The sequence below is a fragment of the Pelobates fuscus genome, chromosome 1, assembly GCF_036172605.1.
Source record: "Pelobates fuscus isolate aPelFus1 chromosome 1, aPelFus1.pri, whole genome shotgun sequence".
In the NCBI taxonomy this organism is placed as follows: domain Eukaryota; kingdom Metazoa; phylum Chordata; class Amphibia; order Anura; family Pelobatidae; genus Pelobates; species Pelobates fuscus.
Genome location: NC_086317.1, coordinates 118,400,850 through 118,426,627, shown reverse-complemented (window position 1 = coordinate 118,426,627; position 25,778 = coordinate 118,400,850). Strand labels below are relative to the sequence as shown.

At 33.1% G+C, this 25,778-nt stretch overlaps 1 protein-coding gene across 1 annotated transcript in view; it reads left to right on the top strand.

The window, feature by feature from the left end:
* The window catches only part of IL1RAPL1 (interleukin 1 receptor accessory protein like 1), a 1,343,461-nt gene that overhangs the window by 277,076 nt on the left and 1,040,607 nt on the right, over positions 1-25,778 (top strand). Inside the window, exon 2 of the mRNA XM_063444288.1 lies at positions 5,011-5,116. Coding sequence (XP_063300358.1) covers positions 5,035-5,116 — 82 coding nt within the window. The 5' untranslated portion in view covers positions 5,011-5,034. The remainder of the gene's footprint in view (positions 1-5,010; positions 5,117-25,778) is intronic.

Genomic DNA, 25,778 nt, shown 5'->3' with positions numbered 1-25,778 from the left:
ATATATATATATATGTAACATAATTTTATTTACATATATATATATATATATATATATATAATAAAAATAATAAATAAATAAGTTGAAAAAATAAAATAAAAAAATTAGATTGCATTTAAAAAAAATTGTATACCAGTTTAAATTTGTTCTAACTGTATTTTGCTATTAAAGGATCACAATAGGGTCAGGAACACAATCATGTATGAAAATGTCTGAAGGGAGCTATTGTACTCACCAGAACAACTACATTAAGCTGTAGTTGTTCTAGTGACTATAGTGTCCCTTTAATATACATATATATATAAATCAAAATACATTTAGAATGACGTTATAAAGGTACGTCCGACAAAAAATGGTCGTTAAGGACCGCTGACGTACTTAGTACGTCCGCGGCAAATAGGAGCCCTAGACTTACCTGGACCGGCGATCCGCGATGATCACGGTTGGGTGGGGACCGCCGGAGACTCCAGTAGTCCACATGACCACATGACCACATGACCGCAATAGGAGTCAATGAAGCTGCCAGCAGGGGAGTGTCAGGCAGTCCCCCAGGCTGCTAAAAAGTAAAAAAAAGAAAAAGATATTATACATATATTATATATATATATATATATATATATATATATGTATAATGTATTATAAAATAATTAAAGCATTTTATAATATATTATACATATATAATGCATATATATGATTTCATTATAAGTGTACTTTATATATAAAATGATTTAATTATAATATATTGTACATATTTAGGAAATGTGTGCATGTGTGTATATATATGTGTATATATATATATATATATATATATATATATATATATATATATATACACATATATATACACACATGCACACATTTCCTAATATATATATATATATATATATAAAAGAAACCAAGAAACCAACAAAAATAGATCCGCAAGGCACTCCTTCTGAACTTCTATAAACAAAAATCAAAACTGCCTAGGTGCAATCCCGCGTCCCAAATATATATATAATAAATAAAGGGAGCACACTAGGACTTTTAAACAGTGGAAAAAAATGGTCTTTACTGTATCAAATCATAATACAAATCCTGTGTAAAAGAATTGACGTTTCGACCCTCCTGGGGTCTTTATCAAGATCTTGAGAAAGACCCCAGGAGGGTCGAAACGTAGATTCTTTTACACAGGATTTGTATTATGATTTGATACAGTAAAGACCATTTTTTCCACTGTTTAAAAGTCCTAGTGTGCTCCCTTTATTTATTATTACATATTTGGGACGCGGGATTGCACCTAGGCAGTTTTGATTTTTGTTTATAGAAGTTCAGGAGGAGTGCCTTGCGGATCTATTTTTGTATATATATATATATATATATATATATATATATATATATATATATACACACATGTGCGTATTACATACAAATGTATTACATGTATATTTGTGTGTGTATATATCTATCTATCTATATATATCTATATATATATATATCTATATATATATATATATATATATATAGATATATATATATATATATATATATATATATATATATATACATACAAATACACACATTCTACATATATATTTAACTATTAAGTACATAATTATTTTATTTTATTAATTATAATTTGAGGGACCTGCCTGAGAATTTAATTGGCAAGCCTTATATTTAACCCCATAACTTTCAAAAAAACCATAAAACCTTTACATGCGGGGGAGGGGGGGGAGGGTATTGTTATACTCAGGAGACTTTGCTGAACACAAATATGAGTATTTTGAAAAGTAAAACTTAAAGTGGCTACTGCAAAAGACTTGAAATACCCCATTTTGAATACCCTGGGTTGTCTACATTTGAAAATGATATGCCATGATCGGGTTAATTCCCATTCATCGGCTACCATATGGTCTCAAAAGGCAACATAGACCCAGCAAAACAATCTGGCAAACTGAATTAGACAAACCCTATATTGACCCTGTAACTTTCCAAAACTCCATAAAACATTTACCTGGGGGATATTGTTATAATCGGGATACTTTGCTGAACACAAATATGAGTGTTTAAAACAGTAAAACCTATTACGACGATGAAATCACCAGTAAAAGTGCAGTTTTTGGGTAAAAAAAAATGCAACAAACAAATATGAACGCTAACTTTGGCAAGCGTTTGTGACTAAGTGGCTCCTACAAAAGACTGGACATACCTCATTTTGAATACCCTGGGTTGTCTATTTTTTCAAATGGTTTGTCATGGTTGGGTTAATTTTGATTTCTGTGCTGCTATACCGTCTCAAAGGCAACAAAACCAATCAGGCAAATAGCAATTTACAATAACAGAAATTGGCAAATCTTATGTTTGACCCTGTAAGTTTCCAAATCACAATAAAACCTGTACTTGTACTCATGAGACATTACGCTACACAAATATGAGTGTTTTAAAGCAGTAAAATGTATTATACTGATAATATCATCGGTGAAATGGCAGTTAATGTGTGAAAAATGCAAAATAAAACAAATATAAACACTAATTTTGGCCAGAGTTTGTGACTGGACATACCCCATTTTGAATACCATGGGTTGTCTACTTTTACAAATGTTATGCCATGAGGGTGTTAATTTTCATTCCTGGGCTGCCATACGGTCTAAAAAGCAACATAGGTCCAGAAAACCAATCTGGAAAAATTCAATGTGCAAACATGGAAAAGCCTTACATTTGACCCTTGTATGTTTGCAAAAACCCATAAAACCTGTTCACGTGGGGCACTGTTGTACTCAGGAGATGTTGCTGAACACATATATTGGTTTTATTTGGCAATAACACAACAGTGTTAAAATACCACCATTTGAAATAAATTAGGGTGTCTACTTTTCAAGAATATATGGTTTGATGGGGGTAAATTACATTGGCCTGCTTCAAAAATGTCCCAAATAGGACATGGGTTCATGAGGACCAGATGTGAAAATTCCAAGTTGGAAAACTGGCATGCGCACCCTCCAAATAAGGTCTTTTAGCCCCCGAAGAACCTGACACACCTATACATGGGGGTATCACTGTACTCAGGAGACATTGCTAAACACATATTGGGGTGTTCTTTGGCAGTACCCCTTAAAGTTCTCAGTACATGTATTCTTAAATTGCTATGTGTGTCAAAAAAATCACCAATTATTATTATTTTCTAATATTTGGCATAGATTGGTGGTAAAATGGTTGCATGAAAATAGTCTAAATACCCCAAGTGTATTACCTTAGGTTGTCTTCTTTTAAAAAATATATGCATGTGAAGAGTTATTCAGGGATTTCTGACACATATCAGTGTTATTTGTGAATAGCAAAGTGCTACTTGTACTTATTGCCCTATAACTTTCCAAAAAAAAAGCTAAGAACATGTTAACATTGGGTATTTCTAAACTCAGGACAAAATTTAGAAACTATTTAGCATGGGTGTTTTTGGCAGTTGTAGATGCGTAACAGATTTTGGGGGACAAAGTTCGAAAAAGTGTTTTTTTTAAATAAAAAAAATCATCATATTTTATCATTTTTTTATAGTAAATTATATGATATGACAAACAAAATTATATTTTTAGAAAGAGCATTTAATGGAGAGAAAACGGCATATAATATGTGTGGGTACAGTAAATGAGTAAGAAGCAAATTACAGCTAAACACAAACACTGCTGAAATGTAATAACAGCCCTTGTCCTTAACGGTAAGAAAATTAAAAACGGTCTGGTCACTAAGGGCTCAAATATATCTAATTGTTAAAATACATAGACATGTTTGCCATTGTCTTCTTGTAAAACAAAATATATGTTTGTCATATTAATCAAATTCTAATGCAGTGTAATCCTAGCTTTAGCTATGAAGAGTTGGCCTTTTCAAAACAGACAACTTGCCAAGGCTAAGATCCATGTAAGTGGAGCTCTAAATGAAGCTGTTCTATATACAGCAGATAAGAGAAAGGGTAAAGCAACAGGAAACCTAACCACCTATTAAGTAAAATACATGAAAATATATAGCAAAATACCCATTGATACTTGCCAAGGCTATCAAGGTTTAAACGAATTTACCTCATTCACTGTCATGAAGCTATTAATCAGTAGCTCAGTTATTTTTATTGGGACTCTAATACTAAAATTAAAACATTCTAAACGTTTGACTATTTAAAGTAAATTGAGATAGAGGTTAAAATGTAATATGTACTACTCCACTCATGGCTATAATTTCAAATTTGTATATAATACCTAAACAAAATTACATTTATTGATATGGTTCTAATTATTCTCTATAGCACACTTCAAGTTTACTTAAATGATTTTAATAAATGTATAATCTCTGTTCTCTCTGATGGATTACATAGAGGATGCTTACGTCATGAATCTCTGAATAATAACAGGTCTGTGATCGTACACTTCATGGAGTCCACGATCTAGTGGTGACTCGTGATCATTAATCATGATCTAAAAATTTAAATCATTTCCATATCATCCACTGGTATTGAAAAGAGGAGGAGAAGTAAAATTCCCCAATAAAGCAAAAGAAATCTAATAGGAAACATTGGTGTGGTAGTGTCAAATGATTTTCCAACCAAATGACCAAATGATTTTCCAACATTTTCCCAATTGTTTAATTATGCTTCTGTTTTGTACTAAATTGTGCAAAACTAAGGTCTTAATTTAATATGTTTGGATAAGCTTGTTGAATGATTTATAAGTTTTAGATAAAACATCTTTAAAAATATTTCTTAAAAACTCGAAAATATAAAATATATAAATTAAAAAATTCTTAATATAGAAAATATGATATATTATAATATGTAAATTATAACCCATAATAGTTAATTGAGGCTTAAATGATATATACTGGATCAAACAAGATAATATTGCTAGGAACCTGGCATTTCCTTGCTGATGTTATACTGAAGGATTATATTTTTTTTCATTGTTGTAGATTACAATGTTTACTGTAGAATAAAAGCTAATGTTCATGATTATGGCAATTTAATTGTTGCATCTCTTTTTTCAGAGAACAGTTTTTGAGAGCTGAAAGATGAAAGCTCCGATTCCACATTTGATCCTCTTATATGCGACTCTAACACAGAGCTTGAAGGTCGTTACTAAAAGAGGTTCGGGTAAGTGGTTATTTTTTTATTTATTTTTTATCCTGCTGCCGGTATGGTGATTGTAAGAGTTTAATTTCAGTCCCTAAATGATTGTTATAGTAAGTGGAACCTCATAATTGTTTAGTCATATTGAAAGAACTAGTGAATTGGATTGTTCCTTAGAAACGTGAAGATCTACTATAGGATTTATTCACTAAGTAGTATGCTGTGATGAGATTACAAAAAGCTTGCAATATGAAGGCCAAAATACCAATATTTACACTTGTAGGGTTATTCACTAACATGAGATGTTTCAGGAATTCAAAGTTAATTGAAAAATTATTTCAAATGTTATGACCAATATAGCCAAACCTAAAGAATCCTTAAGTCACTTGTTCTTCCAGTTTAGTTACTTTGGCTTTATATTTTTTTTAATTTTTTTTACTTTGAATTCCTGATGCTTCTCACATTTGTAAATAACCCTGTAAGTTGAATAAAAAATACTGTTGCCTAAATATTGCATGTTGGTTGGCTGTTTAGTAAATAGACATCCTCAGTAATGTTACTTTGATTAGATATTATATATTATATGTTACATGGTTGAGGTCTTGCTTCTTGAATCTCTAAAAATTGATAAATATGTGGTGGATATCTATAATTAATCTTTGACAGCCTGGTGCACAAGATGTTGACACCATCATTGTTGAGATTCTTACTTTGCTGAGAAACCCCTTATTGTATCCGTATTTTGGTTCTAGGTAATATCAGGTAATATATTCACTAATCTGTTAATAGGGATTGACTGGAAACTGAATTGAAAACAATTTAGTCAAAATAATTTAGGTCAAGATATGGTCAAACTTATCAAATTGGGCTACATTCTGTAGTTGTCAGTTTATCACAATTCAGTAAGTGAATATATTTGCGGTTGAAAAGGGAGAACATTCTCTCTAGAAAAAAAAATGCTTGTAATTTAACGGCATCTCTTCAAATAGAATATTAGGGCAATCTCTTGTTTTGTAACTCATTATAGTTAAATGTTCAAGTTTTGTTTTATTTGAACAAAGTGTTATATTAACTTGACAGCAAGCTTTGGTTGAGGCCAAATAGCTCAGCTGTAAAGACACAAATTGGGCTGGAGACTTATTTTTTAGTTTTTGTTTTTATGTTGATCTATATTTGTCAAGTTACTCACCACAACTGACAAAATAGTGAACAGGACCCAAAGTAATGGATAACAGGTAAATAAATAAAAACACAACATTGCCGCTTCTAATACATTACTACTTACACCTATAAAAGGAACTTGATATGATAGGTATCTCTTCGCTCCTTGTTATATGTCATACTCAGTGGCTGGTGTTTTTTCCATCACCATTAAATGGTTATTTTTTTCTGTATTTTTTGCATTACAGTGCTTTGTACACATTTTCTGATAAGCTGCCAAATGTATGTTTGTGTCCATCATTTGCTGGCGCTATATCAGATTGTAAATTAATACAACTGCATTTGACAGGATAACAAGGTGGTGAATGATGCAGCGATAAAAAAAATACACGTACATGCAAATATGATAGTAAGCGATATCAGGTTATACAATTGTGTTATGTTACCTAAACTATGTATATTTATATTTATATTACTCTCTAGAGCCCCCATGTCTGAAGACTGTCTTTATATTAGTACTATACATAGTAATGTGAGCAGGAAAAAAAAGACTTAAGTCTATAGTGTTTAAACATAACAGTTGATCCAAAATACAGCAAAAACCCACTTTGAAGTGATTTCTAATTTGCCTCAAAATAAGGTAAAAATATTTTTGAATCTAAAATGGTAATGATAGTTATCTGTAGACATGATTATTAACCATTGTTATATTATATTGTACAAATACCATTATGTGTATCCTGCTTTGCAAGTTGTATCTTACCAATTTTCATGAAGTCAATTGCAAAAATTCTCTAGGCAGTGAATTGTAGATATATTACTCATAGAAACATTTCCACGGAAGTATGTGTAATCTCCTTTCTTCAAGTCTAAAGTTATAATTGTGTAACACGTTTCATGAACAAGTTATCAGAGAACTGTGTTAAAAGTTATATAATCGTTTCAACAAAGTTGTTTTTCATAAAGTCATCTGCAATAATGCAAAGCTTTCTTTGCAACTAAAATCATAATTTCTTGTAGTAATGTTGTAGATTTCCTCTGTGCTTTTTTTCCAGTTTCAGAATTTCAGGTATTCAGGTATTCAGTTAATTTGGTCCTTTAAAAAATTATATAAAGGGTTATTCACAAAAGTAAGAATTCATGTTTAATTCAACGTTAATTTAAAATTTAAGTACAAAATAGCCAAACTATTCTCTAAGTCTGCTATGCTTTCATTTCAGCAACTGTGGCCTTATATATAAAAATAACTTTGAATTTACGCTGAATACTCACTTTAATGAATACCCCTAATAAAATAACATCATAAAGCTAATCAAAAACAAATACCTGATTACTAATCACACCGAGAACTGCAGAGAAATAACGAGGGAATCATAGATTTTAAATCATGAAAACCCTAAAACAAAATTGCTAAATTTGTAGTTTTTTTTTATTATTTCAGCTCTTATCCTAAAATGCCCTTATTAATTTAAACAATTTCATGTTTAACTAAAAAACAAAGTTTCAAGCTTAAGATCTGATTTAGAAGACGGGAACATCTACTATTGTTAGAACACGGTGAGTTAACCATTATTTTAGAAATTTAGAAATATTTTTAGAAAAGATTTAGAAATCTGTCATTTAAACTATATTTAAGACAGGAACATCTACTATTGTTAGAACACGGTGAGTTAACCATAATTTTACCCTCCCGTTACATAATGCAAATGAATGAGTTCAGAGGTGAGTTCAGAGGTGGGAAACATAACTCATTTGGCAATGGTTAATCTTTTAAATGGAATAGTTATTTATAAACCACAATGGCATGTTAATATAAAATCCATAGCTCTGTATCCTGATGTCACTTGTTGCTTGAAGCCAAAGAACTGTTTTGCATATCATATGTTGATTGGTTGGAATGCTCTGCTGTTTGTTCATGTCAAGAACAAGGGTTGTGAAGTTCAACCATTCACTATAATGGTTGAAAATTATTTTGAATAAGACAGGCTGCTATAATGCTGAAAAAAAAAAAATTCTTGCTATTAAGAACGGTGGAATCTCTTTTAAATATATAAAAATAAATTGCAAACCACTGGGTAAAAATGTGTTGATAAGTCCATGGTTAGATAATAATTTAATTTATGCTCAATATATATCATAATGAGATATAACGGCAAACTTCTGTTTGCTTTTGCTCAGTTTCCATAGTAATTGGACTAACTACTTTTCTCAGAGTTTTGTTTCCATGGTTATATGTGCTTATATTGAATGTCTAAAATGCCCTCGAACATTCAATGCTGCTATTTCTGACAATATCTATGGCATTCATTAAATGACCCAGAATTGTGATAAGGAGTGTAATGTTTGTCATTTGAATTCTTTTATTAAGTGTGCTATTTCATATTGTAGAGTTTTAGCAAAACAAAAACAATGCATTGCTTTATAACTGAAACAATGACATTTTAGGGAATTTATATTTAGAAATATCAATAATCATGTACTACCATAGTCTATGTACTTTTTAATTAGTACAATAATATATTCTATATATTCTGTTTTTTCTACTGCTATGGTTCATTGTAAATCCAAGATTTGTTCAGGGTGGTAAAGTGAGCTGACAACCAGCTTGCAAATGCTTGGCTAAAAACAGTGGAGATTTTTTTTTTTTTTAGAAACTGTGTTTTGAACATAATTTTACAATCAGTTGTCTATGTACCAAACATTACCATTCACCATTAAGTGGCTAGCCAATTATTGCTTATAGGTTACAGAGTTTTTTTCCTGCAAACAAGAATTCCAGCTCTACATACGTGTATTTAGATAGATAGATAGATCATTCAATCAATCGAGATACACATAAAACACTATCTCTTATTCCACCTAAATATAATTTTACCACAAAGTTACAATTTTATACAAAATATAGTAAATAGCTGCTGCTCCCTATTTAACAGAGAGGTACAGAAATCCAGGGATCATTTATCAAAAGCCCTACACTAACTCAATGATTCTGGGTGACTTAAGGTACTCCAAAATGTACAATTCATAAAACCCAGCCCAATTTCTTCCGGGGAAAAATTGTCCAGGTGCATAGCTCAGCTGCTTAAGAGACTTATGGAGAGCAAAAAATGGAGATCAAGAGTATATTGAGAACGGACAGCAGCTGAAATAGCCTGCCCTTCGGTTGGTCCCGCTCAATTCTCAAGCTGGTTTTAGCTCATCTTGTGCCATTACAGAGAGAACATATCTGAAGCATATCAGGCAGACCAGATCCAAAATGCCAGCAAGTTCCCTCTACACGAGAGACACAGCAACCCCAGACAATCATTTCAGCCTTGTTAGACATCATCAGTGAGTCATAGCTGATATCTATCTAGGCACCGTGAGCAAGGGGTCCACGTCTGGATTACCTTTTAAACTTATGGAGAGTAAAAAAATGTAGCGCAAGAGTATACTGAGAACGGACAGCAGCTGAAATAGCCTGCCATTTGGTGGGTCTCTGCTCAGTTCTCAAGCTGGTTTTTGCTCATCTTGTGCCATTACAGAGAGAACATCTCAGAAACATATCAGACTGGTCCCACCCATATGGGCAGTCCAGATCCAAAATGCCAGCAAGTTCCCTCTGCACGAGAGACACAGCAACCCCAGACGATTGTTTCAGCCTTGTTAGACATCATCAGTGAGGCATAGCTGATATCTCTCTAGGCACCGTGAGCAAGGGGTCCACGTCTGGATTACTTTTTAAACTTATGGAGAGCTTAAAAATGGAGCTTAAGAGACTTAGTTCCACTTCAATAAAAGACAAAAAATATTTATTGTCTATCTGGTTTAGAGGGGTTTTCTTTACTCTGGATCGCAAGTTCTACTAGAGTTTCCCATGCCAAGGTGCTAAGCCTAGGGCACAGAAGGCGAGTGCTGGCCTAATGTAAAGTTTTATTTTTGCCAACCAATTTCCCTTAGTGACATGCCTCATAGCATTTCTGCCCAGAACGCAAAAACTTGAATGTTTTATGACCCTATCTTGTAGCAGACATGCAGCAAAGAATACCCTTTGTAAGTCTCTTGTTTGCTGTGTTACTTTCTGCTGGTTAAACAAAACACAGGAGGGATGATTAAAGTTGTCACTGTAGATAGAGAGAGACAGAGACACAGATAGAGATACAGACAGAGACACAGACAGACAGACAGACAGATATAGAGAGAGGTAGGTAGGTTAATTCATATATTAATTAATATCATTTAAATAAAATATTTATTTTATTTCTGCATTATGATGCTTATTGAAATGGTTAAGGAATATGAGCTAGAAATCCCATGTACAGAGACATACTCTTATAGAATACTTACTCCTATTACCGTGCAAGCTTTTCAAGTGCCAGTTCTATGTTTAACAGCATCCATGCTGTTTACCATCCACTTGTAGCTGTAATAAACTAGATCCAAACTGATAAGTAGTTGAGAAAATACAAATTGACTCCCAACAGATGTTGCTTATTTCAATTTCTTTCTCACATTCATTACAATGCTTTCAATGCTAAGAATAACTTAAGGGAAAAATGTAATACTATAATAATTGTGATAGGACTTTAAAGTTCATTCTCATAGCTAGATGTTAATAAACACATTTTCTTTATGATCATGCTTCATCTTCATCTTATGAAGTTATCTTTCTGTGTAATTGTATCACTTTATTGAAAATAAACTATATTTTGGTTGCACACAGAGTGTTTTTTTTTGCAAGGATAGGAATATTCAGTCAAATCTTTTAGATGAAAATTGCAGGCAAATAACTGTTCTAGTTAAAAGAACAATGATTGGAACTGAAGATTTTGTAAGAGTGGAGGACAAAAAAAAAGAGTAAAATGTAAGCGATAATATCATTTATAAAACTTTGGTTTGGTTGGTTCATTGACTCTTCACCAGTATTAATTTGTTTTTATATATATATCTATATATCTATATATCTATATATCTATATATCTATACATATATATGTATAGCAACTCTCAATGAGTTGGCCATCTAGATAACCTATGGATGCTTAGAACATCTTCAGAGATAGATAGATCGATTGATTGATTGATCAGTAGCTAGATAGATAGGTAAATAGATCAATTGCTAGGTAGATAGATAGATAGATAGATAGATTGATCAGTAGCTAGATAGATAGGTAGATAGATTGATCGATTGCTAGATAGATAGATAGATAGATTGATTGATCAGTAGCTAGAAAGATGGGTAGATAGATTGATCGATTGCTAGGTAGATAGATATATAGATAGATAGATTGATCAGTAGCTAGATAGATAGGTAGATAGATTGATCGATTGCTAGATAGATAGATAGATTGATCAGTAGCTAGATAGATAGGTCGATAGATTGATTAGTAGCTAGATAGATAGGTCGGTAGATAGATAGATTGATCAGTAGCTAGATAGATAGGTAGATAGATTGATCGATTGCTAGGTAGATAGATAGATAGATAGATTGATCAGTAGCTAGATAGATAGGTCGATAGATTGATCGATTGCTAGGTAGATAGATAGATAGATAGATAGATCAGTAGCTAGATAGGTCAATTAGTTGGTATCCATATAGATACATAGATTGATCGGTAGCTAGATAGATAGATTATTTACATGTGGTAAAGGTTGCAGACAACCATCCATTCTTCCTAATACATGATGAATGAGCAGACGGGCAAGAAGATAGATGGGTAGCAGATGGATGGGTGAATCGGGTTTGTGGATGAACGACAGTCTGAAACACATTTGCTAGCTATGAGACACATGTAATTTGGGAAGTAGATAGAAAAGCTATTTTCATTCATATATAACAATGCATTGTTACCTGAATTGTTTCTTACTCAATCATTGCTGTATATAGAGAAAGAAGGTATGACAAAGAAAATTTTGAATATCCTCTTAAGGATATTTGTAAGGATCTTTTTTTTGATAGTGCATTTTGGAAAATATTACACTTGAATACAGAACATAACATCTGTATGATGGCATGATGCCCATATCCAGTAAATGCATTGCTATCACACATCTATAAAATATAGAATATTGCGAACTGCTATTCCAGCCTTCAAAGCATGCCTAAAGTGTACTAAGTACATTCAGAGTTCTAGTAGAATTATTTTTCAAAAGACTGATCAATTGTACAAAGGGGTAAAGTTAGACTTTACGGGAAGAAAAATTAAATATTTAAATCAAGAATACACATTGTAAAGAGGAAAGGGATTAAGCAACACATAAGTTGACTATGTATTAATAACATACTATGTTAAATAGACAGTGTGTGTGTGTATATCTGCTGTTCTAATTTGTGAAGTGTGTTTCAAGGTTGTATGAAAATTGCCCTATATGAATATTTTTATCAGCCAAGTAATATGCTTTGCCAGGCTTCTACATCTGGTCATTTTTCATGCCAACACTTAGTTCTGGCAAACTATTCTATGAGGCCATATTTATATTGGTTTTTATTCAACTAATTTAATCATTAATATATTATTACTTTTTGAATGACTACTGTTCTACATGTGCCCTTTGCCGAGTGTATCTGTATAGAGTTTATTATAGTGATATTCTCGGAAATAAATTGATACATTTTAAGCTTAATGTTCCTTAAAGTTGTTAGCAATATTGCGAATTTCAATCGTTCTGTCAGGTTTGTGAAATTATTATCATAAACTATAATAACATGCCTTTTCACAAGGTATCAAACCATTACCATACAATAAAGTTGATGTATATCTTGCACATAAATGTTTGTGAAACAAATTTCAGTTTGAGTTTAAAAGGGGTTTAAGCTGCGTGACATGCTATAAATAAAGATAAATTTGTGCTTGTTAAATAATTAAACTGAACATATACTTTAGTAGCAGAGGGGGAAAAAATAAAAGTATCTTGTAGTTCTCTTGTGACAAGATGTAAAAAGAAAATAATCACACCACCTAAATATTAGAGAATTTCTTGATTTATGGTCATAGCTTGTATGTGTTGGTGAGTGGAGAATTTGAGGCTCAAACCCAGAATTTTATATATGGCATTTTAACTTTTTTTTATCTGTCTATTTAAATACGGGATTTTGTTCAAAGCCAAGAAGACAATAAATGAAACAAATAATACAAAAAAATGTGTATTCCCTAATACAGACAATACTTAAGGAAAATTGTTAAATTGCATTAAATTCCATCCCAAGTCCTGCCATTTAAGTCATCAATGGTCAGGACCAGTCTTTACCTGACTAAGGAAAACATTTTAATGACATAATGTGTCATATCCAGGTATATATTAGTGTGCTTTAGAATAAACTACCAGAGTGATTTTTGGTTAGGTAAGCATAGTTATCTTCTGAGGACTTAAATTGCAGTTTAGTGAGCTAAGAAAATGGGAACTGTCAGTTTTCTTTTAACAATTATTTCAAATAGCAGGAAAAGTAGTAAGAATAATAAAGTAACACAACAGATTCATCATCAAAACAGGATTACAGTATGATCCAGCACATAGAATTGTGTAACACAGGAGACTAATAGGTAAAGTATTACAGGGCCTTAGAATGGCCGGACTAACGTAACAAAGAATAGTCAGAGTAATATCTGAGGTCTGGTGACACATAAAGGGACACAATGATAAAGGAAACATAGAGATCCGGGATACTAGAATACAGGGAAGTCAAAATCAAAGCCAAAGTCAAAAAACAGAATAACTTGAATAAGGAACGTGCTCTCGGACAACCACTAGGGAAACCACGACAGGGCAATGAGGGAAGGTAATACTAGGCTTTTATAGCTGCTTTACCTTTCTGATTGGCTGGGATCGCTCTTTGACCCCAAAACGTGCGCACGGTGTGTGCGTGACATCACGTGCACGTCAATGTTGTCAATCATGTGAGCAAGCGTGGGGATATAAGTAGCCTTGGATCCGCAGTGATCGGCGTCCATTAACATGACGCAAGTGTCATTCATGCCGATGCATGGCCGCTGACCTCAAGGTGAGAATGAATATGTTACACACATCTTGTATATCATCCATCTGATAGCTGTCATCCAAGTTGAATGTGGAGATTATTTTGCATGTTTGTTTAGATGGCGGATCTTCTATATATGTTTACAGATCTTTGGAATAATTGTTACTTTTTAATAGCTACATGTTTATTCTTAAAATATAGATCATCCTTTCTTTTTATTTATTTGATGAAGTGTCTACCAATATTTAACCCCTTAAGGACACATGACATGTGTGACATGTCATGATTCCCTTTTATTCCAGAAGTTTGGTCCTTAAGGAGTTAAATATTCATAATATAGCCAGTTAAGATCCCAAAACATACTGACATCATTACATATCATTTTATGAATAGCAAGATAAAATACTGCAATGAAAGAAACATAGCATTCACTCATGTGGTATACCTTTGTAGAATACATAAGGCTCTGCGACATTAAAGGGTAACTCTAAGCATCATGATAACTACAGGTCCTTGTGGTAGTGGTATGGGACAAAGAATTTATAGGAACTGTCACAACATTTTTGTCACACTGTTTTTTGAGAAGCTGCATGGTCCCCCTGACGTGGTCAGATTAATACTGAATTGAACTTCTGCATTAGCCATTCCAATTTTGGGTGCCATTGATGGACTGAGAACTCTGTTTTACACCGTTCTATTTTTTACTTCTTGTGGTTTATAGAAGTGGCATTAAGGTCCCATTTTGTTCATATTTCCTAACCTGGAGTGTAAATCAACACGTCATTCAAAGCACAACAACGTTTTGTGGAGTTGTAATTCAGTTAGTTTGTTAATTCTAGTTTTCACAAGTAGAAATCCGATAACCGAAGTAGAAGTCCCATAAAAGTCCTGAGCAGAACTGATAACTGCACAATAAAGTGTGCAATCTGCTTGTCAGTTCACCTATACCTGTCAGTGCTAAGTAGAGATATCCCAACATTTTGACTACTCAGACAAAATACTCTTGTTTAGCCAAGCTACTTTAACACTGCTATTGATGTAATGAATAAGGGTGTTCACAAGAAATAAACTATAAAACTAAGTATTATTTTAAACATTTTTGGGGATTAGGCCATTTTGAATTTTGTTTAAAGGTATTGTTGATAATACATTTCCAAAAGAATGGGTCTGACCTAGACTGTACCTTTCTCATGTTACTTTGTCACGGATATGGCAAAACATTTTTTGTGATATAAAGGTAAACAAGCTTAATAAAAAGATTAACTTTATATACTTTCACAAAAAATAGCACTTTCTTTTCTATTCATTATATTTCCTAACTCCTGTGCTTTTGTATTTTAAAATCATGCTTGTGCATTCAAAATCTACAAAGAAGTTCCTTCTGTTGTAAATATCTGCAAATCATCCTGCATGTGTTTGCTTGTTTATTGATAATACAACTATTTACAGGGACATAGACTAAAATATTAGTATTACTGCATTATGTAAACAAGATAGATATTGAGAAATATATTGCCATCTGGTGGCTGAAAATAATCCCACAATGATTTAAAAAACACTTGGAAGGTTAACAAAAATAATCAGATTAGTTTTATTGAATTAAAAGTGATTATTAAAAAGTATGATTTATTAGAATATAGTCAATAGCTGCACACTAATATAAAAATGGACTGGAGATTGACAAAACAAAGTGTAAAATGACTAACATCATCAGAAACAAAATGATAATCAGTGTTTCATTGACAGACTTGTGCACAGTGAGAAATGTCCATACTGCTGAACCCTTTCTTTTTACAAAGATAGAAAATCTTTTGGGGTACCTGAAATTAAGCTGGATGTTGGTTTGACTCTGCTGAATGTTGATCAAGAAACTGAATCAGGAGAACAAACCAAAAAGGTGTAAAAATGGGCCAATCAGTGTGCTTCAAAATATAAACTATATAAAATATAAACATAATATATACAAATTATTTAATATTATAATTACTATAATATATAATGTTCTATATATTTTGCAGTACATTGATGGGAGCATTTTCCTGCCAATTGGTTCACAGATCAACTGAGAAAAAGGAACCATTAGAGGGAAAAACAGGAGGTGTAGTGAAAAAACAACAGCTATATTTACATATGATATATTTATTAAATATATCACATCTAAACATTTATGTTTTTTGATCTTCCTGTTTTTCCTTTTGTTACTCACTTCTCACTTGACTTGTGAATAAAATCAACATTTAGTGACTGTCTCAGAGTTGTCTATCATCTTTTCTTCTCAGCAATCATCTCATTTTTGGGAAGTTCAGCATATGTTCAGGATTGCACAGTTTGATTAGTCTGCAATTCAGGTATATTTTTGTCTTGGAATTTGGATATTTGATCAATCCACCCAAATTCGTCCAAATGTTTGTCAAAGCAGAGAGTCCAGTTTAGAGCATATATATGTATGTTTTTTTTGCCTAGAGGTTACATAGGTTAAGGTCAGTATCACCTATGTCATGGTAAAAGGATAGGTAAGTACAAGTCAGTGGTGGTATGTCAAAGACAAATTGATGTGTGGGATTGAAAGTGCCTTCACCTGGGTAAAAATATATGCTTGGCTAAATTGATGTGTGGGATTGAAAGTGCCTTCACCTGGGTAAAAAGATATGCTTGGCTAAATTGATGTGTGGGATTGAAAGTGCCTTCACCTGGTTAAAAAGATATGCTTGGCTAAAATGTGTTAAGATTTGGATGGGATCACTGACTCGAGTGCATTACAAGGAGGAATGAATGGAGGGTCAAGTAGATGAGTGTGTAAGGAACATTCATAGATTTAAAGCAGCAATCTGGACTTTAGTGAGACAAATGAGGAGCACTTTGCAGACACCATTGAGAGAAATAATCAAGAAGTGGGCAAACATGTTAGCTGAGGAAATTCCAATGCTAGTAAGGGGAAATGCTATGTTTTTATGGAAGTGGAGAGTAAAAAAAAGAGAGAGAAAGATCTTGAGAAAGAGCTCCTAGAGATCAAAACGTTGCACTTTTCCAAATAATTCTGCTTTTTAAATTGATCCTTGAGTGCATGGACCACAACTTTATTCAACTATTAACCTAGGGGTAGCTAACACCAGGTCTGCTTGCACCAGGATTTTTTATAGGAGTGCGGAATTCCTCTTTTTTTTTGTTTATATACTGAGAGTAAAAAAAAAGTCATAGCCAAATAGAATACAAAGGTAGTGCACCTGCGGGGTAGAAGATAGCACCACTGGCCTTTGGAAACCGAAAACAATACATTGCACCAGATTAGATAGATAGACAGACAGACAAATCTTCACTTTAACAATATGTTTCATTCCATTGTAATTTGTTTAGTAAGCATAGCTGATTTGTATGCAGTAAATCTAACAGGATTATGAAACGAGACCTTCTGCATAATCTTTTTTCTAGTTTTTACCAGCTATCAAACTGTCTCAATGCAGACAATGAAAGTGAGTTAAACAAGTTTCCGAGAACCTATATTTCCTTTAACAATATGTTTAATGTTTAGGTGAGTTATCCTTCCTAGGGCTACTCACTGTATTGGCACTTATATTGTCCTTTGCATAATGTTTGTTTTATCATTTGTTTCCATTACTGTTTTTCTTGTGCAGTGTATTGGGATTCCACAGGAAGGTGTAGGTGCTGAATGGCTTTTCATGACAATTAGACATCCAAAGTTGTAGTATCTTTCTTTTATATGGAAAAGGACTAGATGGTGAAGTTAAGTATTAGTCAACATTAGTCACTATCAGATCTTTCTCTGTGTGACTTTTGTTTAATCTTTTATAGGTTACTCCATGCTATATTATACCGGGGTTTGTAACTTTTCTATCATGATCCTGATCAATAATGTCATTCTTTCTGAATTTGCTTCACTTTCGTTACTTGTCTAATACGGATGCCACCTATGTATGTATTTGTGTATATGTGTGGCAAAGAACATGAACAGAATGGGATATGTTCTGCACATTATTTGAACCTAACATTAAAGAATTTTCAAAGACATTTTTATTACTTTTCAAATATATTATATTAAATAGATATTATTATAATAACAATAACTTTTACAATGAAAAAGAAAATAACATATATGTTATACATAAAAAGAGTAAATATCAATATATCCAGTCTTTATGTAAATCAGTTATGAAAGTGCACTTGAACATGCACTTTATAATCAATTTTCATTGTGATAACATACTGGTATGTATGAACTATCCGATTAACTTGCAATGTTAATGAGTAAAACCCTTCCAGCCTTAGGAATGTAATTATTTTATTAAATATAAAATTGTATATGGTTTTGTATGATTTCTATTTTTGCAGAGTACATCTATATATATCACTTTAAAACTATATTTTTTATCTTTTAGGAGAAAGGCGATTCAGACAGTATCATCATGTAATCATGACAATAGTACACAAAACCCAACATTAATAATATTCCCAGAACCTTTTGTATACCTTCATTCCTGTCATTGAAAATTCAATCTTTCTGCACAATCCGTATGAATCTTACATACACAGGTATAATTATGGGGAAATCTTTTTGTACTGAGATGATAGTTATTCCCTATAGTGGCATACAAGCAGAAAGAAATAGCAATTTTAAGCAGATAATCACAAACTTTTATAACATCAGACCAGTACCTTAGAGAGATACTGTAATGGACTCAAAAGAATGTCTACGAGAAACGATTGCTAATGGCTCCATGGGAATTTACACAAAGAACTGCAAATCCCAAATCTTTCTGGCATTTAAAAAAATAGTTGTGTGACCTTTTTTGCTGGTGTCTGTATTGATACCTTCAGAGGCTCTTGGGATATAATAAACAATATTGCAACATTATATGAAAAGGTTTTATTTAAACTGTCCATAGGGTAGGTATGGGTTATAGTGACATAGATTACAAAGCCATTTAAGATAAGATATGGATGAACAAAATAAAGATAAAAGCGTATAGGAAAAGTCTCGTGCGTGTGTGTGTGTGTGTGTGAGTTTGTGAGAGTGTGTGTGAGTTTGTGAGAGTGTGTGTGAGTTTGTGTGTGTGAGTGCACGTGTGCGCGCACGCACACTTATTCTGAATGATACACTTTTTGTATATAAGGATCTGCTAGTTATATTCTCACGTGTTAGATATATTTTTGACAGTCCCTTGTATAGAAAATATTGCATGCATTCAGTAAGAACTGAAAGGATTGAGGTTTAAGAACTGGCAGCATGCTAGTTGCTATGGAGATTCATGTTTCTTTAGGGAAATATGATTTCAAATATACCAGTATTATTTCTTGATTAGCTGCCTAACGAGCAAAGTTTGCTATGAGCATTGATGATATGTCCATTTAATGTATTATGTAAACCAATTGCATGTTTTTTTTCTTTTACATTTCTGCATTTTTTTTTTATTTTCACTTTAAAGATACCAATGTTTCTATTAAGAAACCATGTGCGTGGATTTCATTTGTTTATGTGCATGTTTGTGTAGTAATAATAAATTGAGTTAACCACAGTGCTATATATTAAAGTGTCCAGTGAAAACACCTCATCAGACTCCATGTGCCTCAAAATTCTACCTTAGAAATCCAAAAGCGGTGTTTCCTCACGTAAAGTGAAGCTATATATCTGTGTTTGTTCCATTTTTGACTAGCATTGCAGATGTCTATTAATAGAAGCCACTTCTTGGCTAGCCTTGACCAATGAAAATCACTTTTAAAGAAGTAAAAGCTAAAACTAAGACACACTTCCTTAGAGGAACACTACAGGCTATGATGCCAGAAGAGTCCTGGTGAACCCACATTGTAAGAAGTCATACCATTTTAGAACCATGAATTACTTGGGATCTGCGAGGCACGGCTCCTTGTCTCCACTACAGCTCAGTGAGCGCTCTGCTATTGTAGGAATTAGCACAATAGCAGAGCATGATCAGCTGACATTGTCAGCCAAGATGCTAGATCTTCACAGCAGGGCTTAGCTCAGGAGAACTTACAGGAGCATCTGTGTAGGAGCTTATGGCTCTCACTGAACTAAAGAGGAGGCGAGCAGCACCTTTCAGGTAAGAAGTCAGACTGCTCTAAAATGATTGATTCTTTGTAATGGAGGGGTGCTAGGGCACTCTTTGTTTCTATGATAACTACAGCACACTGTAGTGGTTATGGTGCTTGGAGTGTTACTTTAAAATGGCTTATCCACTTTAATGCGGTGTAATATGGCTGTTCACTTCCTGCACAAATATGAAAAATGCAAGTCATGTATGCTGATTTAACCACTTAAGGATAATATGTGTATATATATATGGTCCTTAAATGTCATATACAGCCAAAACTGTAAGCTCACAAGTTATCTAACTAAGCACATTGTATAAGATGGCTCAATGGCTAGATCTCAGCTCACGGGTAGGGCCCGTTCCATCTTTTGTATTGGTCTGTATATATTGTATGTTCTCCCCTTATTGTACAGTGGCTGAATATAAATGGCAGTAATAAATAAATAAAATAAAATAAATTCCTGCATTTTTTTTTAGAACTGACAGCTATATAGAATCCTGCCGTTGTTAAATAAGTAAGAGTTGTCATTTTGGTACAGGAATAGAATTTTATGATTATTCATTTTGTAATGGGCCTTGGTAAAAATACTAGATAATTGTTAATTAAATTAATAAAACCACATAAAAATGCAGTCATTTGTCCTCACGAGGTTAAATGAATAAAGTTTTAATACGAGTAATATTCCCGTATACGCACATTGTGATGTAATTTATTATACAAATTGCTTATAGAATCCATGTCTACCTTTATTTTGTTTTCTACAGAAGCTACTGTGACTTAGAAAATAGCTGTAAATAATTGTGAGATAATATACAGTGTTTTTGCATGTTTCCAACAAAATGATGTACTGCTCAAGTCTGAAGAGAATTATTTTTGTATTCTTTTGTTATATCAATTTGTTGCATGACCTATTTTGCGCCATTTCCCTTTATTCTTGTATATTGTTCATACAGCAGATTCTTCTGTCAGAAAAGCTAATTTTTAATAAATTGAGTTAAAGAAATGATGGATTTGGACATCCTGAACAGATGTGTTTTGAAAGGAAGTGTTTATTGAATAACATGGATGGTAACTATTTTAGCACCATATGGGTGTGCAGGAAACTGAGATTCTAAACCAGGCTAGATTTAAGGAGTTAAAGGCAGGATGTGGTGGTATATTCATATTATAGGCATTCTTTCCCATACCTAGTTTATTCATATGCCTGGAGAATAGTAAATCTAGAATCAGCAAAATTATCTTTATAAATGTAACAGATTGGAAATAGAAGCTCATATTCCCTTTGTGCTTGATAGAATGTCTATGGGTGCATTAAAAAAAAACTGCTTACTTCATGTCTAATTATAAAGTACTAACTAGCTCATGTATAGGTATTTATGTTGTGCATAGGTAATTGTAAAGAGGTTAAATGGTATTGGTAAAATAAGCATTTCTCTCAATCTGCAAATTGATTTGTAGCAATATATTTTCTGCTTCATTAAAAACATAAAGGGTTCATAATGAATAGGGTTTACTCACGAAGGTCAAAGGGTTGTAAAATAATAATAATAATAATAATAATAATAATAATAATAATAATAATAATAATAATAATAATCCAAAATATAATCTAAATTAGTTAAGCTGTGACTTTAGGTAAATTTGAGAATAATTCCAAATTTGCTTCCCCCCCCCCCCCCCTAAATTTGGCAACTTGGTTTGAAAGGTATATGCCAGGCACAAATACTACTTTAATGCATTTTATAGGTTTTGGCCTCAATGATATGATGTATGTTTTGCACTCTCAAATCTTAATTGTTTTGCATAAAATGAATAAATGTTATACAGAATGCAGCACCATAATACTGCCTTTTAGCCACACCCCTCCACTCCAGAAAAACACTTCCTTATCAAATGTACTCACAGAGATCAGCCACTGACAGTACTGAATGATCTGAACTACAAAGTAACCTGTATTATGAGAAGAGGACCACACGTAAAAGATATAGTAAGGGAATATCTGTCTGTAGTTTTTATATATGTCTGTAGTTTTTGACTGTCTGCAACCAGGTTGTGAATAAAAATCACTCACTCAGTGCTGTTGTGGCTAAGATTGTGTGCATAATTTTTATAAGGAAGTTTTTGTTTTTTTCTTTCATTAATGGGGTGTGCCTATGGAGGCAGGCTTATGGTGCTGCATTTTGCAATTGTGCAAAACTGTAAAGATTTAAGAATGCAAAAAAATAAAATTAAATTAGGCCAACATCTATCAAATGCTTTAAAGTTGTGTTGATGCCCAGAGTGTCGCTTTAAACTCAGGTTGGTGTTTAGGAAATAAACTCCAATTAGTTTTGATACTCTTAATACTCTGTCTGCAAAGTGATGTGAAACATACTCTGAGCAATTTGAGATTACGGTATCTCAAGTTCTGTTATTAATCAGTTGCTGGAAAGAAGGGCAAGAATTGAGTTAAATAATAAAAAAAAAAAAAAAATAACCCTGCTAAACCTGGAGTCATGCATGTGGTTGACTCTCTATATCATGTATAGGAAAAAAATAATAGCTATGGCCTTATGGACATATTACTAACCAGAGGGAAAAACATGTGACTTGTATTATGCCCACACCCCTGTATGGTGATGTTAAAGTAAGTAAAAACAAGCTGAGAGCACAAAACTCCATCACATTTTCCTTATCTTAGAGGTTACGCAAGGCAAAGGAATATGTTACACACATCTATTTATTTATTTTATTTTTTTATCATTTGCCAGGTTGAGGCTCTGTATTGGATCATTTATTGTGCATGATATTAAATAGGATCTGAATTAATTGCAGGAAATTATATTTTTTTGATGTACATCAAGTATGAAAAACTGCTAAAGGTTATGGTCAATAACCTGTTTATGGTGGAAATAATCTCATAGTATTTATGTAATGTAGTTTCTAAAAATGTCACTGAAACATATTTGAGGATGTATGTGAGAAGAATAATGTCCTATATGCAGTAAATATATGGACACAAATTATCTGTACAATTGTAGCATACAAAGCATCATTGAAGTGTGTTTAACTCTCTCTCTCCCCTCCTCCTCTCTGGTTGCAAGAATGCATACATGAATTTTGATCTACAAACGTTGCAGCTAAAAGGTTCAGAAGTGAGAGGTGTGAGAACCTTCAATTTACAGTCTTTCTGCAGAGATGAAAAACAGAATGGTGCCTTGGCAAAGAAATCCATCTATTTGCCATTTGAAACGCAGGACAGGAGAAGAGGAGAAGAAAAAGAAATGGGGCTTAATGGGCAAACTTTCATATTTTTTAGGCTATATTGCAAGAGTATGTATTTTCCTATGAGCCATCACTCTTATTGTGAGATTAAGTCAAAAGTCAGGTCCATATCCAAATATAGATGTCAGGCAAAAGTATAATTTGCCTATCTGTCAATCTGTCTGAAAAGTGACAGGCGTGCTTTACTAAGCAGAAATTAGCCTATTACTGAACATAGTTAATGCAGAGCTCTGATTCCTTTATAGAATTCTGTGATGGGCAGCCATGATAGCCTATTTTTCTCTTAAACATGCTAAAGTTGCTGAAATGTGTCAGCATTGACTCAAATGTTAGAGTTCTTAAATTACTCGATATCTTTGAGTTTCAAGAATTAACCACACAAAGCATATATTTACAGTTCTGCTACAGCCAAATGGTGGGTTGAATTGAATCTCTGATACTTAACACAGAATTGAGCAGTATAATCTAAAGTGAGGATTTATCAAAGTTTTGCTTTCTAAAAAGTGGTAGAAAATTCTAAAAGGAAGAGTTTCAAATAGACTGAGCTTGCTGGTTCCATTGGTTTCAGTGGTGATTTTTAGTACTTTGGACCACATTTTAGAACAGAAAACATTGGTGAATCTCCCCTTTGGCAAAGATTTCTGTCCATCCAGGAATTGTCACCTTCCTTTTATAAGTAAAAATAGTAGACGGTTCTATGCTAAGTTAAACAAAAGGGAATAAATATTAGACTTGTGCATGGCAGAAAAAAATTGTTGAGCTGTTTTTTCCTAAAATGAAATTTACTTACGACACACACTCATTTCACAGTTCTGTTTGCCGGAATATCGTCCATATAAAATATTCTTTTTAACTATTTAGATTACCAAAAAGGGAGAGAATGTGAGCCAGTCCATGTAGTGCAAAATATTTTGTATGGTTTGATTCCATAAATGAAGATTGAGGAAGCATGTTGTCCATGTCTGCTGCAGACACGCTGGTTAATGATGAGACCAATACGGGATAAGCAATTCTTGCTGCAGCAGCTGCAAGGGAAAATCTTGTCTGACTTTTATGCCACAATGTCACAGTCCTTCCTTTGTTTCTTTTTAATTATCAATATCTGCCCTGCATGGATTCTTGAAGGAGGAGACAGCCAGATGAATTTAGGTTAGATCAACGGTCAGAGCAGAGTAATGACGATGGTCAATGTGACAGGCAGGAAGTGATTTCTTCAAAGAGTTCTTGTACCTCTTCTTTGGCGCTCCTCTATTGCGATGCCCAGTGACCAGTTCACTGTGCAGCACAACCTTAGGTCGGTAATAAACTTCCATCCTGGAGACATGCCCTTCCCAGTAAAGCTGCGACTTCAAAAGCATTGCCTTGATGCTGGTGGTCTCTGATTGACTTTGCCAATCTGCTATCTATCTCTTTGTTTGAAGAGATGATGCACCCAAGGTAGCTGAATTGATGGACTGTCTTCAGCTCTGATTCATCAATGTTGATGCAGAGGTGATGGTAAACTTCATGAGCTGCAGGCCTAGTAGAGGATTTCTGTCTTCTTCAGGCTTACTTCTAATCCAAAGAGCTCAGCAGCAACTGTGAAGCAGGACATTATTCTCTGCAGGACTGTCACTGTGTGAGAAACAAGCGCAGGCTTAGGGGGAGATTTGCAAAACATTGTCAATTCTAAAAAATGGTCTGAAGTACTAAAAGTGGGGCAATCACCATAGAAACCAGTGAACCAGTAAGCACTTTCTACTGATGATTCCACCCTTAAAAAAAAATAATACTTTTATTATATCCTCTCCTTAGAATATATCGCTCCATTCTGTCTACAATATTGGGCTAAATTCGAATGAATTGCAAATCGCTAAAACTGAAGGCACAAGTCTAATTTATATCCATTTTCCCATTGGTGTTTACTGATTCTCTATATTATTAAAAAAGATCACCTAAATTTAACATTAGGGCTTCTTTTAATATACGCTACAAAAGATTACTAAATCCTCATCACACTTTTTTTTCAGATATGTATAAATATTGTATTAGTTACTTAATTTAAAATCTGCAGTCAATTTTATTCTGAAAATATGTCAAACAAACAATTATCCTTAAATTATTTTCTTAAAATTATCTTAAAAATAATTTTTTTTAAACCCACTTCACTAATGTGTGATTAGCATAAAAAAAAGCATAAAAAGAATGCTAAACAAAAACTGCATGTAATTAATCGTACAACGGCTACCTAAAAGTAAGCGTG